Source organism: Centruroides sculpturatus, unplaced genomic scaffold (assembly GCF_000671375.1).
Source record: "Centruroides sculpturatus isolate CEXI.00-Female unplaced genomic scaffold, Cexi_2.0 scaffold886, whole genome shotgun sequence".
Lineage (NCBI taxonomy): Eukaryota > Metazoa > Arthropoda > Arachnida > Scorpiones > Buthidae > Centruroides > Centruroides sculpturatus.
The window spans coordinates 317255-336231 of NW_019385077.1; the positions used below are offsets into that span (position 1 = coordinate 317255).

The 18977-nt window shown below is 30.7% G+C and overlaps 1 protein-coding gene across 1 annotated transcript; it reads left to right on the forward strand.

Moving 5' to 3' along the window:
* Positions 1 to 10398: 10398 nt before the first annotated feature.
* LOC111634319 (succinate dehydrogenase assembly factor 4, mitochondrial-like) lies at positions 10399 to 13049 on the forward strand. The gene is made up of 2 exons (XM_023379075.1): positions 10399 to 10559; positions 10898 to 13049. The coding sequence occupies exons 1-2, from the start codon at positions 10502 to 10504 to the stop codon at positions 11185 to 11187; spliced, it is 348 nt and encodes a 115-aa protein (XP_023234843.1). The 5' UTR covers positions 10399 to 10501; the 3' UTR covers positions 11188 to 13049.
* The last annotated feature ends 5928 nt before the right edge of the window (positions 13050 to 18977 follow it).

Below are 18977 nucleotides of genomic sequence, written 5' to 3' on the forward strand. Positions count from 1 at the left end.
CTTTCAATTATCTGATGACATTTTCAAACCTATAATTCGTTATTCGCGCTGTTCTTCTGGGCTTGTAATTGTAGAGAAAAATTCCTCAGAGTCAAGGAACTGTGCTTCACATTTACAGAGAACAACAATCTTGTCGCTGATGCTATAGATCAGGCATGTCGAAGATACGGCCCGCAACATCAATTCAAAATGCTATTTGTTTATTTTTTTATTATCTTGATACCAAAGAAAATGTGATATTTTGTACTTCAACAAATTTGTTTATTAAGTTTTATTTGTTTAACTCAATTATTATTATTGTTGTTGTTTATTTTCATTTACGAGGTATTCATATTACTTAGAGATATTTATTTTATTTGATTTATTTTTGTGTTTAATTTCTTGTTTACATTATATTTTCTCTATTTCATCTTTTGTATTTCAAATTAAAGTCCATCTTCGCAAGATCATTTATTGCATAATTCTCACTACAGTAGAGCCTCGATTATCCGACCCCTCGGTTAACCGACCGTCCTGGTCGGCAAATTTCAAATGATGTGGAGCTACAATATTTGGCTATGTCTTGGCTACTTTAATATTATTTTTACGTGTTTTAGCTGGCAACACTGGATCAACCATGAAAGGGAGCCAGTATTTAAACGAGGCTTAACTTTCTAATTTTTAACGATACAATAGCGATGATTATTATTTTAAAAAATTTTTGTTAGGCTTAACATCGATGAAAATTCAACACAAAGTAGGTTAATAGCGATATACTAATGTACTAATTACATGGGATATAATAATATACTACACTAATAATAGATTTTTCATACTTTTCGGTTATCCGCCCTTTCAATTATCCGACCAACTCCAGTCCCCAATTAGGTCGGATAATCGAGGCTCTACTGTATTTTGCATATAAAATACTTGTTTTCGACATATTAGTAAATTACAGTTTATGCTTGTATTTTGAGTCTTGCGATCCTTCCGGATCGTTTTGCAGACCTGCTTCAGGCCTGTAAATTGGCCGAAAATGTTTGTTCTGTGAGTAAAGTTATTGCTGGATAAGTACAAATGGTGTTTTTTTTTAAATTATTTTATTGTGAAATCTCTGGTTATTAAAAAGAAATTTTTTGAGTCTGCTACTTTTGGGCTACTTTTTAGAAAATTTTTGGCTACAAAAGCTAAAAACATTTGGCCCGCTGTCATTCTCGAGACAAAAAATTGACACTTAGGCTGTTTGAGTTTGACACCCCTGCTGTAGATTATGGTCAAATTAGATTTATAAAATGTGCCTACTGTGTCAAGTCCTTATTTGGTGTCCGTTAGTGATTAGGCTACTATAATTGGCATCTTGGCGTGGTACAAATATGTGAAAGTCACGATATTTTTGTTCGTTCGTTTATTAAAAAAGTACAGTATATGAACAGTTGATATAGACTATAAACCATGATTCGTGTATTATTTATAAATTTACATTTTATTGTTTGATATTTGTTATGTCAACGGATAGTCCACGCTCCAGACATCTCACCATTCTAATATTTTAAATATACAATTAGGAAACATTATTACATTTTTACAACTATGCTTATATGTAATGATTAGGTAGCGACAGATCTAAATTCATGCAGTAAATAAACTATAAGTGAGACAATACATCATCTATAGCCCTACCAAACTACGTTGTTTTCGTTTGTCTTACGATATGTTTTCGTATATACATGCGTACGTATATTTCATTCTATTATTCTATTTCCGAATAGTGCCCATGTCCGTTGAATCCATTACCGTAAGAAATAATCCATTATCGTTCGAACGTCTTGTTATTTGTATGAAAAGTATAAAAATTTCTAACGGTAGCCACCGTCATTATAAATCTAAATATTTTTCAATCCAATTTGTGGACGTCTGATACCATTTCTTGCGAAGTCTCGTTCAATTCTACTAATGTGCGCTTCCTTGCAGAGCTCATAACGTTGCGGTGAAGTTACTAATTCTGTTATATTCAATTTGTATGTTTTTTTTTTTTATCATAAGTTTTTCGATATTCACTCAAAATCAACCAACCTCATTTAAAAATAACTTTTAAATTATAAAAATAACGCATTAATTTGATATCCGACAGTCGTAAAGTCTCGTAATTGTACAGTGAAATTTTTACAGAAATCAAATAATCGATTCGGTGACCATGCAAATTAAACGTAAGAAATGGCCCTGGAAATACAAAATGAACGAAACGACGCAGTATTATATACGGCTCCTACGAAATCGGAGATAAGCCGGGGTCCGATACGCCATTAGAACTAATTAACACGGCCATAGAAGTTAGTGACCCCTCGCCGTTTTTCCACGTGTCGGAGACAATCCCCGATTGCGTACGTGTCGGACGTCTCGTGTACCGAAAGTCCAAAAAATTCCATTGTCTCCATTTTCGAGTTTTATTTGCGGTCGGTCGATCGAGCGTGAATCGTTCGTAAACATTATCGTACCCGACGTATTTCGTCGCGTTTCGAATTTTAATTGTCATCGACCTTGGATAAAGCATCGATATCAAAGACGAGACGGAGAGTGAATGGTGTTATTGCGAAGGTCTGGCAGAGGGCGGATGGCGCAGTCCGATTTTATTCTTTTTCGGGAATAAAAAAAATCCAGATACACGAAACCAGAATAAAATTAGGCTAAGTTTAAACTTTATAAAACTAGTTTATTAATGGCGTGAGTGACCTAGTCGTTACCAGACTCGTGGTTATTCTCACGTAAACAATTTTCGCTAAGGCCTCGCGACCGTCAAATATTTTGTACTTGGCGGAATAGTCTATTCTTCGAATTATATACTATTAAATAAAATATTCGAATAGACAGTTGTCATTTCTTGTATTAGTAGACGAAAAAATTAATAAAAATAGAGGTATTTTAATTGTTACTAGATCTGATATATTGTAGAAGAACAAAGTACCCTTCCAGCCACTCGATATATTAAAGAAAAACACGCGATGACCTTGTTTACGCCTTTGACACCACGCTCTGTCCACATGTAGAATCATTTACCAGCACGTGATCACCTCCGCAGCCCTCGTGATTCATTTATTGACCGATAATTCTCGGCACCGAAGACACTAACAAAGTAATAATAATAATAATCAAAAATTGTTTTATTTTAAATGAATAATTAAGTTCTTGTTAGCCTATATATATTTATACGAAACTTAATAGTCACAGAAATGAAGTACAAGTGTATAAACATTTATCACACACTACGTAGTTTTTCGAGTGTAATATAATATACAAAGTAAAAATATATATATATATGTATAATGTAAACAAATATGTCGTACACTTTTATTAGCGTAGTCGTTCCTTATTAATTAGAGTATACGTATCAAAGCCGTTCTTTATAATTAAAGCCAGTCTCATCGCTTGGAAACAAGAACACAAATAACTTCGATAATTTTATTATTTCATCGAATGCCGATATCATTATTATTTATAATAAAAAAATCTTTTATTTTCAGTTTTACTTTTACGATATTTCATAATTAATTTCTCGTCTTTGTAAGTTAAAACTGCGATTTAAAAAATTTACAACGATAAAAAAAAGATAATACCATTGTTCTAATAGGAGATAATAGTTATAAATAAACTGTAAATGATTTATAAATTAATATATTCGGTATTAAAAAACGGTTGTTTGCTTTCGAAAGTTTCCAATAATTACAACGAGAGGAAAAATTGAATTTTCCAGTAGAAAGGAGGAAATATTCTTAAAATCATTCGGTAGATAAGAAATGCGTAAACGAAACAATAGAAATTTCAAGTACGTAGTAAATGTTTTATGGGTTTAAAGTAAAACTATTTTCCAAAGGAATATCGAAAAACAATAGTTAAAAAAAAAAAAAAAGTTATGCGTCATCCCCACCAACATTCTCTGAACGTCTAATCTCGGGGTCAACGTACTCCCGAATTCGACCTCCTAAATACAGTAACTACACCGGATGACAAAACGTCAGTGTCTTACTTACGGAAGCTTTTAAGTCCTTGGATAAGAGTTTACAGAAAGTAATTCGATACTTTGCAATGAAATAAACGAAATCCGTCTAACCAGGAAAAGTGCGCTTCGTTACGCAAAGTATTGCACTATTTAATTCTAATTTATTTTAATTAACATCATTAATCAGTATTATATATAAATAAATACATATATATATATATGTCGTTATATTTACTTCATTTTTTTTAATCAAGGTTAAGTTAGCCATTAATTCTTCTTTCCTTACGCAATTATTTCGAAATAAAGCGAAGGGCTTTCACTTCTACTTGTTCTACGTTAAAGAATAGGAATTTCTTTCAACCTCGGCCATAATATGAAACTGGGTTGATTTAATAACGTGGAGTGCAACGGATGTGAATGTTTCGCACCGGATAAAGGATCGAAGGTCGGAATGACGATATTAAACGTTTATTTATTTTTATTTTTTATTTTTTAAGCGATTATTGATTTTAACTAAGATACTTTTCGTGCGTTTTAAGTCCAAAGTAATAGTTCAAAGTCCGTAATTAACCGTATCGAATTCGATTCCTTCCGATTACGGTTTGTAGATAGCATTGGTAAATGCCGGTAATGCTAAGTTTTTATATGGAAAAAAATGTCTATAAAGACAAAAACACACTTACTTTGCTAGAGAAGCAGTTCTAAATATAAATTGTATCACTTTTTTCAGCTTATATGTTTATGCATTAACAAAAAAAAAAGAAACGTTTTAGATAGGTTTACTATAGTAATGCCTCGAGTGTAAGTAATGTCTTATACACAAATTAGAAATGCATAAAAGAACATTTTCCAACTTTACTAGAACGGGAAACCCAATTCGGCTTCTAGAACTGGAATTGTTGGAAGTGTTCCGAGTGAGGTACAGCCTAGAATAGGTTTCGCGGAATGGAATCAACAAATAGAAGACGTTACCCCCTTTTTATGAGGAAACGGAATTGCGGAAGTGAAAAACGAAATCGCATTACTCTCCACACTGCAGTAATAAAATCTTGTTTATGGTTTGCAATCGTATTTACTAATAAAAGCAAATTAGGAACTCTACTGTGGGCTTATGAGCACGCTTTGATTTAATAGGGCAGAGCGTCGGGTCTATCTGCATATGGACCAATGACGACTGTTAAGAGGAAAGGTTTCTCATTGTCGAATTTTGAGTGGTTATTAAGTTCAAATCTAGGTAAGAGTTTGCTTCCAGCCATTCACTACTACGTTGTTTATCATTGTTGCGTAAAGTGCCGCCCCATTTATTTCTTTTAACGTTTATTCGAGAGTTGGAAACTAGATTGTCGTGCAGAATAACCTCTCCCTGTGCTCCTTGCAGTCATCGATAGCCAAGGATTGGAATAATTTGATTTGTTTTCTTTCATTACGACTGTATTGAAATACGTGTAACTAAACTATTGTTTGTTAGAACAGTGATCACGGACTTATCATTTCACCTCACAGCATAAACATTATTTTTAGTGTTAAAGGAGTAGTCGAATGATCCTTTCTCTTTCTTCATTTCTTTAACCAATTTCAGAATACGACCATCATCTAATCGATTTTCTCTCATGGTTTCAGTGGCAAAGTATTCTTTCTCGGTGAGAAGACACATCAGATTATGTGAAATAAAGAAATTATCAAAAAAAGATTCTGGATTCTCAATCACCTGGAGGAGGTTCATTACTACTCCATCAAGCATCAAGGCCATATTCTGAAGATTCAGTGTTCTCGGCTTCAGCGTATGGTTCAAACAGGAATAAATATCCATCTGTAGATATTAGACACAATAGTTTATAGCCAAATTCCTCTTTCGTGAACATTTTCTCGGGCGCGCCAACGGTTAACCTTTCGTACAAGAAGACATCTATTGTTGCACATATTAATGAACAGTTTCTGTCATTGTGATATATAGTTCTCTCCTATTCGGAAAGTTTCATAGTGAATGACATATGTGATACAACCCCGTCAAAATTGCAATACTTCATAATTAAAAATTACGCGTGCAATGAACTGTAAAACTGAGAGTATTAACAGGATATAATAAGCTTTCTAATTAAGTTTTGTTTCGTTGGATTACACTGTAAAAAGAAGAAATTGTATAGGAAATTGATAACGTGTTAAGAGTTGTACAATTGTAGAAATTTCATCACCCATAAAGTTTTTAAAAACTGTATAAAAGTAAATTAATTATACAAAATATTTTATTTATTACTTATATTTTTATAGTAGACTATATTATCAATTTTTTATTTAAAATATATTATAATACTTTTAAAAAGTCTTATTTATAATGTTGAGTTTTTGCAACGTTATCCGAAAATGGGTTAATAAAATTTGATTTTTTTAACCCATACTTATGCGAGGTTTGTTTTCTTGAGTTTTGAATCTAAATTCATTAAATGTCTCTTCATTCCTTTTAAAAAATCTAAAACAGTTGGCGAGGAATGCATTTAGAGCACATTTAGAGCATTTAGCACTCAGAGGATTAACAATGGCCAATTGACACATATAAAGTCCAGAAAATTCACGTCTGGCGGAGCTGGGGACCAGACTTTGCGCTAAAATTCGTAAACTATATACACAGATGGCCTCGGTGAATCCAACAAGGAATTGTTGCAAAACGTTTCTCATCGATCCCATACAAAACGATAGGGAAATTTCGAAACTTTCAAACCCGATATCTTCGAAACAGATAATCGGATTCGAAAACAAAAGGCTTATTGCACATCTACAGACCTATCCTTATCTATCGACACCCAATTCGTTCATATCCAGCGAGAAATCTAGGAGGAATTCCTCTAAAAACCTCCTTATTGTAATATATAAACGATTAGATTTTCATATAGAAATTTTAAATAACGACGTTATAAAGTCTATAAAAATATAATGAGAATAATTAATAAAGACAGAGTTAATAACTCGATCTACGTTGCCAAGTTTTCAGTTCAGAAAACGTTTTAAATTAATGTAATTTATTCGGTATTAAATAGTGAAAGAGGTTAGTCAAGGGGTTGTCGATTCGATTAAAAAGTTCCATAATAAGCCGTAACGTTAGACCTGTATTTTATGACTAATATAAACAATATTTCTTCCTTTTTTTTTTGTTTCTTTTTTACTACAGTATTGTCCTTTCATTCTTAGGCTACCTGACTTACTCGATTAACCTACTTGTTTTTATTGAAGCGTGTGGACGATACTTTAGTCACGTCCACACGCTTTAGACATTTTTTTCCTCTTCTTGTTTGTCGTTCTTTCTAAAATGATTTTATATTTAAATTTTTCGGATTGGATCCCTTACGATACGTTAGTGACATTTTTCTTCGTTTGTCTTTCGTCGAACGAAGGAAAATGCCATTAAAGTATCACGAATTTCTTGATTTTCTAGCTAAATGTAAAACAGCAAAACGTATTGTCGAGTATTGTTTAAGAAAATTATTTCTAATTTTTTAATTCTAAGCTCGTCTTCGTATTGTCGTATCCGTAAAAGTTAACAATTGAACGAGGTATTGTGAAAACACTGCTAAAATTATATCCACCTCTTATAGTTTTATTCGCGTTTTTTTTTTTTTTTTGTTAAGCATCAATAGTTGAAGTATTTTCCATCGTTCTGACTCCTCGGCTCCTTCCAATATTTTATTAGCGTTATCTTACATCGTCTTCTTATCACAATAACTTGCGGTAAATATAAACAATATATTTTTTAAAGAATTCCTCAGTTCGTATACCGTTATAAAAAACACTTCAGTCACAGAATTCAGCTACTCTGTGAACGTTTATGAATTCTGCCAATATATAGGCCTATATATTTCTTTTTTAAATTAAATTTTTCCGAAAATATGTAATAAGTATCTGTTTAGCAGAGTATTTTTAATCTTTTATTTATTTATTTTTAACTGATAAGCCATTTTACGTGCACTGATATATTGAATATAAACCCACGAAATACATGAAATTTCTAAAATATTGGAGTATAAATATATATATATATATATATACCGTATATTTTTGTTTAATAAGTTATTGTTGCAGTTTATATTATATAGTTTTATATATAGATTTCATTTACATGCGCCTTTACAATCTTTATGTATTTTTTTTTTTTTACAATAAATTAAACTTGACAACTCGGTATTAAAATATCGCTTAAATAAACACAAGGAAAATACACGAAAACATCAAACTACGTGTATAAAATATTTTTATACACGTAGAGAGATATACTAGAGAGATATTCAGAGATATATACAGTACAAATCCCGGAAGCAGCGGCAATCCACAACCATAAACTGAATTAAACCGTATAAGTAATATATATAGAATTTTTTTAATTCCATTGTAAACCGAGAACTTTGTCCCCTTTGTTCTACTTTCTAAGAAAGTAATCTTCTCCGATGTCCTTCGCGTAATTTCCATTCTTACACCTACTTAATTCCCCAACATTTTTCAATTTCTCATAATTTACTATCGATTAAGTTTGTAAAAAATTAAATAAGTAAATTTTAAAATCTAAACGTTATATATTACTTTAATAATAATTTATTTCCGGGTTCATTCCTACTGGAGTGCAAGATTTTTCAATTCGAAATGAGCAATTTTGGTGGGGGTAAATATAGAATTATACAAATATTCTATATTTTAATATATAAAATTTATATTTCTATATGACAATTTCAAAATATTTACGATTGTGTGTAATAAAATATGTCAGAAAAAAATTTTTTTTATGACTTTTGATTCCTGTACAAAGTGTAAAATTTGATAAAATGTATTGTTTTTACCACAACAGAAATGTCTCGACGTAGAAAAATAATATTTGTGCGAGAGTTTAGTCTAATTACGTTTTTTATCTGGATATTTCAAGGGCATCTTTAGGAAATTATTAGGGAAAAAAAGTATACGTTTCGACCGTTCTTAAACAATAAATTAAATCTTTAATTACATTTTATTGTTATTTTATGAAAATATAAAAACAATTAATAATTTTTAATACGTTTAAACTTTTTCCCGGTGGTAAAATATGAGGTATTATATAAAGATTTACAATAAGTTACGCCAAGGAAAAGTTTTTTGATAAAGTGAAACTGTCTCTTATTATCTAAAATAAATTGTCGAGAACTTTATTTTGTGTTTGAGTCATACAAAAGTTAATTATAAGTTAGATAATAATAATAATAATAATAATCTTCCAGCGTTATTTTCCGTTAAATACTTGATTATATCGCTATTAATTAAAAACAGTCTTTGTTTTGTATTGTTATAAATTGACGAAAGTTTATCTATCTTTTATTTATTAATTAATATAAATTAAGGATAATTACGTTTTATTTAACGAGAATCGTATTGTTTTGTACGGTAAAAAAATATTTTTATTTATGATATAATAAATACATATTTTTATAACCCGTTTTAGGCAGATGTAAACGAGAGGGAAAACGTTAACGATGGTCTCGTGTTATTTTATTTAAGCTACTGTATATAGGCCATTAAACGAGGAAATTTTTGATATTATACGAATTAAATTGTAAGGACGAGTGACATATTTATCTGGTATATGAATTTTATCTATTCTAAAGGTAGATAAAAATGATTTGGTGACGTAGAGGAGACTTTGAACGTTGTTCTAAGTGGTACACTGTCAATGACAATATCTAATTAAAAGACCGAATAAATTCTTTATATTCATATTTTTTAATATTGATTTTATCGATAAGATAATGTTATTTAACAAGTAAACGCGAAAAGAATTTCGGAGAATTTTGGGCACACGACCACGATCGAAACTTATTTTAAAAACTTTACATTATTATTAAGCGGATAAAATTACTAATAGAAAAGTTTGTTTCGATGTAAAAGGAAGTTACGCTCTTCCTTACAAACAAAATCCGACCTAAAGCGATAACAACGTCGATGAGTAACTGCATATATTATACAAGTCGACCCCCCTATAACACTGTTGATAATTCCATTTTATATGAATTCCATGTTGTACGAGTCATTTAGATTTTACAAATACGTGAGCCGTTCATAGCCTGGCACACGTATTTGTAAAATCTAAGTGACTCGTACAACATGAAATTCATATAAAACGGAAAAATCAACTGTGTTATAGGGGGGTCGACTTGTACTATTGTATATAAAATTCATACAATATCGCGGCCAAGACTTATTTTTAAGACATCGCGGTTATCAACAACTCAAGGTCTTTCCGGTCTTAATTTCGTTAAATGTAAACATCGCCTTTATTTAATTTCGGAACAGTGGAATTTTTTTATTAAAAATTAATTATATATTATTTAAACGATAGATAAACTCCATCTCGGTGGTAATTCAGATTAAAAAGTAACCTTTGGACGACAATAGTATCGCTACTTTTATCGGAAGGGGGCGCTGATCGAGTTTCGTCGTATAAAAGAGGAAGGCGTGGGGCACGCTGTTTATTCCACTCTCGTTTTGTTTACGTTCCACTACTTTTCCGACGTTTTTAAAATGTTAAGTACCGGTAACATCGTTAGACAAGTCGGTTCTCTGTGTCGATGCGCTATTGGTGAGTTTAATTACGTTTATTGACTTTTTAAATACGATAGCGAACTTAAAATTAAACTACTTAAAGAGTGTTCTGTTTTTTGTGTGTATAAATCAGTACACGTGTAATGATGCGATAATGCTGACGCGAATTTAGTAGCGAGAGAGAGGTTGCGAGCGATATAGTTCTCGCTAAGAATACCATGGAGAAGCGAGAAATATCGCTGGCAAGAGCGAATTTCTGGTTCTCGCACATATCGGGGTTTGATATTTATCGCGTCTCGCCTCATATTCTCGTTCGCTCGTGTCAGCACCCTAGTATAATTAAAATCTTTAACGAGATTGATTTTGTTGTTTTAGAACGTCAGACAGCGATTGGTGCAGTTGCTTGGCAAAGAGAGATCGGTACCAATGTGACCGGAACGAATAACTCCACAACACCTTTGCCGAAAGTCATCCAAAAAGTGAAAACACCACTGGGAAAACTTGATCAACAGACTGCCAAACACAAGAAGAACGGTGAATGCGATCCGTTTGCACCCTTTCCCAACCATACCAATCCCGTGACCGGAGAAATAGGAGGTCCCACCGGACCCGAACCCACAAGATACGGAGATTGGGAGAGAAAAGGAAGAGTTTCGGATTTCTGAATTTTATTGCGGATGATGGACTTAAAATGCGCACTGTATGCTACGAACATTTCATTTTATTATAAGTCATTTTGTCGACTAGCTACGTCGTAAGTGGTTATCTTTAAAGGCAAGTTTGTATTATGAAAGAAATCTCTTTCATTTGTTGTAAATGAGCTGTACATATTTATAATTTTTTTTGTTTATTTTTTTGCTGTGAAAATAAATTATATATTCTTAAATCTTTCCTTTAATAAAAGAAAAATTAGAATTACAGAAGAACTAAATCGTTTACCTATGGCTAAAGTAAAAACTATTTGTATGACTGAGGTTTTTGTGGAAAACTGAGAAATGTAAATAAAGTTTTTAATATATTCTATTGGGCAAGACACACAAATACTGTCCATAACATATACAATGTAGTAATTTCTATTTGAATCAGATTTCCATTGATATTAATTCATTTCCTTACACCAGAAGACTATTGCATTTATCAATTTAGCCCATGTGACTGTGTCAGCTTTTAGTAGCCTACTTGACTACTCGTGGAGTACTTGATGTTATGTAGTTTTAGGGGGTGAGGTGCATGTCTACATGCTTTGCATGTAGAATAGGTGGTAGACTGATATGTGTTAAAAACTGACTTTCTGAAATGAATATCACCCAAAGGATCACAATTCTGGGGTGGTGTGAAACTTCTTATTCATGGCTTGAATCGTACCTGTTCATGTACATATTGGCTGGCGACCTATTAACCGAAAATTACCAAAAATGAAAACACTACAACTATAGCAAAAAATCAAATGAGAACTTTTTTCCTGTGTTAATGAGGATATTCTATTCCTTGTGACACCGATTTTAAATCTGTTTGAAATGTGATTTTTTATTTTCTTAAGAAAATCCCATGTGTACTCTATGGATTAATGTAAGGTTTGTGGTGGTGTTTGAGGTAATGGGAGATGTACAATGACCACAGTGTGGTCCAAGCTGGATAGTTGTCCCACACAATGTAATAGTTGGAAATAGTCTTCCAAATGTTGATGTATTGAAGGAAAATTTGTCCGCTAATGTGAGTATACTGATCCATTATGCCGTGGATGAGGTGCAGAGAACACATTCGTGTTGCACTCGTATACCTTAAAACAAGCACTGATCGTCCACCATATGGACATCTGAGGGGGTCAAACAGGGTACTTGCCCTCCCCTGGAATTGAATAAAAAATTCCACAAATTTTATTTGTAATAGTAGTTGAGATATATAACCTTACACCCTTGACCTTGATACTGTGCAATACATTATTGGTGATATTTTCCAGTTCGGTAACAATCTTTGAAGCACTTGTCTTAGGAATTGTCTTGACTTTCCTTACTGTGACGTTCATATTGTGATGACTTAAACCAAGAAACTGAAATCTCATAATTTTATTAGAAAAGTCTGCTGCTATTTGCATACTTGTCTATGATTGAACAGTTGAACAGAATCTTCTCACAATTTGGCAATTTCACTTATTACCAAAGTTTACAATTATTTTTCATTCTTCCAGAGTTGTTTTTCTTTTGTGGCCCAACTATAAATAGCCTCCCTATGATGTAACACTATATGGCATTAAGACTTAATAATATCTAGTTGATTAACCAAACTTTTGTACTCATCAATAATATAGCATTTGACATTTATGAATATTTTTTGTGTGCAAATATTGAGCCTAAAATTATTTGTTTTATCATCTCAGAAATATGTAACAGTAAATTTTAATAATTGCAACTCAAAATATTCTGTTGTGAAGTACATAAAATTAGTCACATCAAAATGAGTGGCTAATTTATGATCAAAATGCTTTAAATAAATTGGGGACTGAAATGTTAAATATAAAAGTTCAAATTGTTTTACTTTTGGAAATTTATTTATTTAATTTAGTATAAACATGTTTATCAATATAGAGTACATTAGCTTGTAGGCCAACAGAGCATCATGGCCAAATCTTTCTCAGATTCCATACGTAAGAAAAATTATAAAAGAATTTTTATTCAAAATATATTTCAGAATTCAATAATTTTACACACATTCCTATTTTTAACTGGAAAATAGACATAAATAATAATGACAGCACTTTCACAGAATATGTATACCGTACATTATTGTTATATTTTATTTACTTTTTTAAATTTCACATATCTATTTTATGTTAATAAATTGCTATTTAGCAATGAAAACATTCAATAGTAAATAAATGTTATAAAATGTTTTTCTATAATGCCATGATTGAAATTAAAGGAAGTTACCGTACCTTCATTTCCTATTCTATCATTTTAGATAAGTTATTTCCTTATCATGTAAACAAATATCAAATTTTAAAATTTTTTCTTTTAAATAAAGAATTTAATTTTTGTATTTGGTCTGTTTACTTATTTTAAATTGTTTAAAAAAAAAACTATAATTTAATATGCAATATATTAAATCATAAAAAGAAAAAAAGTGTTTTTGGTAAGATTTAAAAAATCATGTTTTACCATATTTATAAACATTGAAAATATCTCATCAATTCAATAATTTCTAGATTATGTAAGCTTATTATTATTTATATAGTTTGTAACAATAGACATTCAAAAACAAATCAGAATGAAGAATACAATAACAGTAACAAACAGGGCTATCAAGAGGAAGAATGCAGAGTTATATCCTTATAGTCCAGACTTATATAGGACCTGAGCTAGAAGCTATAAAAAAAACTTTTAATTACAAAGTCTAGTAAATAAACTTAAGTAATTGCAAGTGCATAAAGAGAAAAAAATGTTATAAACTGTCATATCAGAAAGTATAGAGGGCCATAATCTGTATGGTCCCTACAATAAGACAAATTTTAGCATAATACAATAAAGAAATACTAGAACAATAAAATACTGTTAGAACTGACTGATTTTAAAATAGCAATGACGGAAATTTATACAGATTAGATTTATATAGGACATCAGATTATGGCAGAAAAATTTCCCTCCCTACCACTGAATGACCTCTAGTTTGGCTCATCAAGGAATGCCATGTTGAAATTCTTTAGAGTTTGAGAGACATTAATTTCTTATAAACAAAACAGATATTCACAGGAATGACATTCAATTAGAAAGCAGGTTTTGTATAAAATATGTAGTAATATTATTTGTTCCCAATAATTAATTATTAAATGACAATTAATATGACTAGTTATCAACTTTTATTGTATGTCTATCAATGATAAAAATTGCAAATTAGCAAGTACTGGAAGAATGGTCTGCTTTGTCCATAAAGATCCACTCTTTGAAGAACACCTTGCACCTTGCAATCTTATGCAGAGATCTTAGAAAATCAACTGTACAAAATCTCAAGTCCAAAAGTGAGGATTTCTGAGTAAAGGTATAATTTTTCTTCAAGAAAATGCTATGCTCCATGTGGCACAAACATCTTAAGCAACTTGATGATGATGAGATAGGAAAGTCCTCAAATACCTGCCACATCGTCCTGATTTGTCACCCTGCAACTACCATATCTTTGGGAAGATAAAGGATGCACTCAGTGGGCAAACCTCTAAATTAAACAATGACATATGTGAGGAAGTCATGGAATGAGTTTGGAAGCAGCTAAACAATTTTTATAAGGCAATAAAGAAATCTTGTGAAGTGCAGGTTAGCCTTGTAGAGGGGAATGTTTTAAAAAATACTAAATGTGCTTTAGGAAATAATTCAGTTTTTGTTTTGACTGAATAAAGTATCAGAAATATCAAACAATTACCATAAAGTATCAGGCTATTTTTTGATTACTAGTAATAATTAAATTTTTAAGTAATTTGTTGAACAAATTACTTAAAAATTGTTTAGCATTGATTAATGTCAGGTTTGAGAAATTTATATATGTATTGTAAATGTCTACAGTGTCTTCAAACTGTGCGTTATTTGTATTGCCTTTTTAATATCATTTATGTTTATTTCAGCATAACATAATCAGTATCTCATGCATGTTTTCTTCTTCCTCTTTGATCAAGCTTTCTTCATCTTTGTCTATGATTGAATTGGACCAAAGAGCAGACTAATAATCTGTGTTATTTTTCTATTGGTATGCAATTATGCTGCAATTGTGTAGTGTAAATAGGTGACTGTAGAAAAGTTTTTTGTGTTTGCAAATCACTTATTTTGTTGTCCTTGCAGTGAATATTGTTTATATCAAGTTTTTTAAGCCTCTGTGGCTTCATTGCAAGCTTTTGTTTTAGTGCATATTATGTTACTTGTTTTATTTTCTAAGTTCAGATGACAGACTATTATACTTTTGTTCTAAACTTATCAAATGAGAAAGTATTTTTTCAAACTTACCTTCAAAGTAAACTATAATCCAATACTGAACTGATTCCTGTAGCTTGTTGTGATCTTGGAAAATACTCTTCATGTTTAGAAGTTTTAGGAAAAAGCTCACTTGGTGAATGTTGTTTCTTCCCAATGACTGTCACAAGCTGCTGTACTGAGTCACTTGAAGGGACATTCTGAGACATAAGACCAGGATGAGTCTCATTGTAACCTCAATATAATGTAGTACATAAAAAATCCAAAAGACAATATATTTTCTGAATAAAAAAAACATTTATTTTAAGTTTCCAATGAACACATGCAAACTTCATTCAAAGATGCAACAATAAGTGGGGATCACAATGCCATTGCATGGGTTTTAATTTTCTAATCTCTCTCTCTAATTTTTGTGCTATGCTGAATATAGTGTATTGTGTCAGTCTATTTAATTAATTAAGTCATGTGAAATTTTATATTTCTATTTTTTTTATCAGTTAGGCTTATTTTGTCTTTTATTTGAGTGTATCTGTGATTGTACACTTTACCTTAAAGTCATGGTATGTTACCATAGAGACTGCATTACAATAAACTAATGTTTGTATGTCTGAGAGTATTGAATCTGAATGAATGTAATTTGGTAGTGTGTGTATATTGCATTTAGGTAATGTAAGATTTTTTCCTTCGATTGTTTTTGATGTATTTAAGTTTTAAGAGAATTCATGGTTGATGTGTGGGATCTAAACCAGTATATACTGTATTAATTTCTTGGAATAAGTATGCATTGGTCAATTTTGTGTCAATTGTACTGTAATTCTTGCATCTATGTTTTCATTGATGATTATTATTCTATATATGGTTTTGTTTGGTTTTGGAATATCATAAATGAATGATCTTCAGTATGATAAATGTGTATTTTTATATTTATTCTGCAACCTTTTGTTTGAGAGTTGTTTGTTTAAACTTTTTCTGTCCTGTGGGCATTAGGAAGACCTTTTTTATCAAATCCATTATAGATTTGGCCAGGTCCACAATGGGGCAGCCAGATGAGAGTTAGGATCTGATATATCTGGGATGGACTGTCTATAAAAAAATTTCCTGAGATTTTTCAACCCATCCATATTTAATCCTGGGTTTTCCAGAGCAGTAGACTGACACCTGAACCACTCAATCATTTGGCCATCTGTAGAATAAGGTTGATGTGTATAATTGTTATTTTCTGATCAACAACATTTTGTTTTGTAACAGTGAGATTTTTGTTTTAGTTTGTCTTATAATCACTGTCATGTCTGTTAATACTTATTATCATGACTGATAATAAGTAATGATGATAAATTTATTTATTTATTTTTTTGTATCCATTTCATCTGTTAGTGTAATTTTCCAGCCTTGGTTATCAATAGTTTACCACTTTGGCTTACTTGGTGTGTGCTATCTATTGTATCTGAGTGTAACAGTGATTGTGAGTATGATGCAGTAATCATATTTGGGCCAGTGCTGCATTCAACACTAAATGACTAAGGGAAACTGGTAGACTTTTTACATGTGAACCTCTGCCTACTCTATGAACATGACCTTGTTTGACTGCATGATACCATTATTATTCTGAGAATGTCATAATCATTTTTATTTTCTCCACAGAAATTGGCATGCTTATATATTTAAAGCCAGGTATTTATAAACCAACTGCTATTTATATGAAGAACAGATTTGGTTTAGTAGCTATTCATTTTAATTTCATTTCTTCCATAGATGTATAGTTTTATTTCTGTTCTACCAATTTTTTACAAGATATACTCTGTTGGTAATTATTTTATTATATAAAATAAATATTATAGAATAATGATTAGCTACTGTTTTATTTTTGTTGTTTTATCAGAATAATAAATAAGGTTATAAATATCATTTATTGTTAAAATCAAAATGCGTTTGATTCTAAACAATGTAAAACACACAAAAAATAATAATGCACTGTACAAAATTAATTATTATTGATAAGATGACTAATTTGGCTATTGACTTTTCATGTGATTAATAACTTGGCTATAAATGTAAAAAATAAATCTCTCTCTAAAAACATCAAGAACTACAGTATGTTTAACATTGTAGACAACTGTAAAAAAACTTTTTGTATAAAAATCCTTCTCTAACATGTAAGGAACTCCTAAAAATGCAGATGTAAATTAATCTTTTATCGTAGATTAAGACATGTTGAAATATGTAAAGATGATACAGTGTCCTCTGTCAGCAGTGGTAAAATTTCAACACAAAGAACTAATTACAATGCAAGTGTTTAAGAATTTGAATAAATATTTTAATTATCACCATTGGCAGAGAACATTGACCCCCCTTTTTTTACATGTATTTTAATGTATACAGAAAAAAGTCATATTGATCTTTCATTATAGGCTATGGCCTATAATAAGAGATCAATATGGTATTTTTTTCTTTTTTTAATAAATCTACATGTATTTTTAGGAGTTCTCTATATATTTGAGAAAATCTGTAAGATTTTATGATTTTCTACAATGTTAAAAGTAATAAATTAAGTGTGTGCTATCTTTCAATTTATACAACCTGTGTAATTTTCAGTTCACCTCCCAACAATGACCATTTTTTATGTTCTCATTAGTGGTCACTACTTAGAGGATTGATTGTTGTTCCAGTTACTTTAAATTTTTGTTCAAATGTATAGCAATATAATTAAAAGGTATTTTTTGAGTATTCAAAAAAATTATTTTTTCTATTGTATTAAATTACAGTAAGGCTCTCACCAGAAACCTGCGGTAACTCAATATCCTGCTCATCTAATCTCCTAGTCCTGTTATATTGATTAGATTGAGTTTGGTCAACCTAACAATACAGTGATAGGCTCTTCTCATTGAGAATTCTTGGATACCTTAAGCCATAACTTCTTCCACACTTCATTCATGCATTTATCAGTTAATTCTTGCTAAGCTAAGTCGTTATTTCCTATGACATCCTTAATGATATATTTTTTCCAAAATTGTACCAAACAAACATAGATTTAAAGAAAGTACACTTTTTTGCCACCTTTTGCTGATTGGTTTCTGTTTGCAAATAATCGTATACGAATCAATATATGTGAATCAATGTAATGCCACAATAAATTAAATTGGCGTAAATTTTGACCTTTTTTTAAGCTTCAAGCATACTGTGATATATTGAATTAGTATTAAGCAAGGCAGTGTTAAGTGGGGTCTTACTGTATATTTTATAATGCAAAACTGCAATCCTTGAATTTGAAAAAATTTATATCATAAGTTATGATGTATTCATCATTAAGTGCAATAAAGTATTCATCATTAAGTGCAATAAAGTTTTTTATATTAATCTTTTAAAAAATTTAGCAATTTAATTGTATTATTTTGAATGTTCTTGAAATGAAATTTTACAAAATATATTATTATAAGATTTCTCAAATAAGTTTATATTTAATATTAAATGAGATAGAAAATTAATTGTATATCATTATTTTGTTAAAC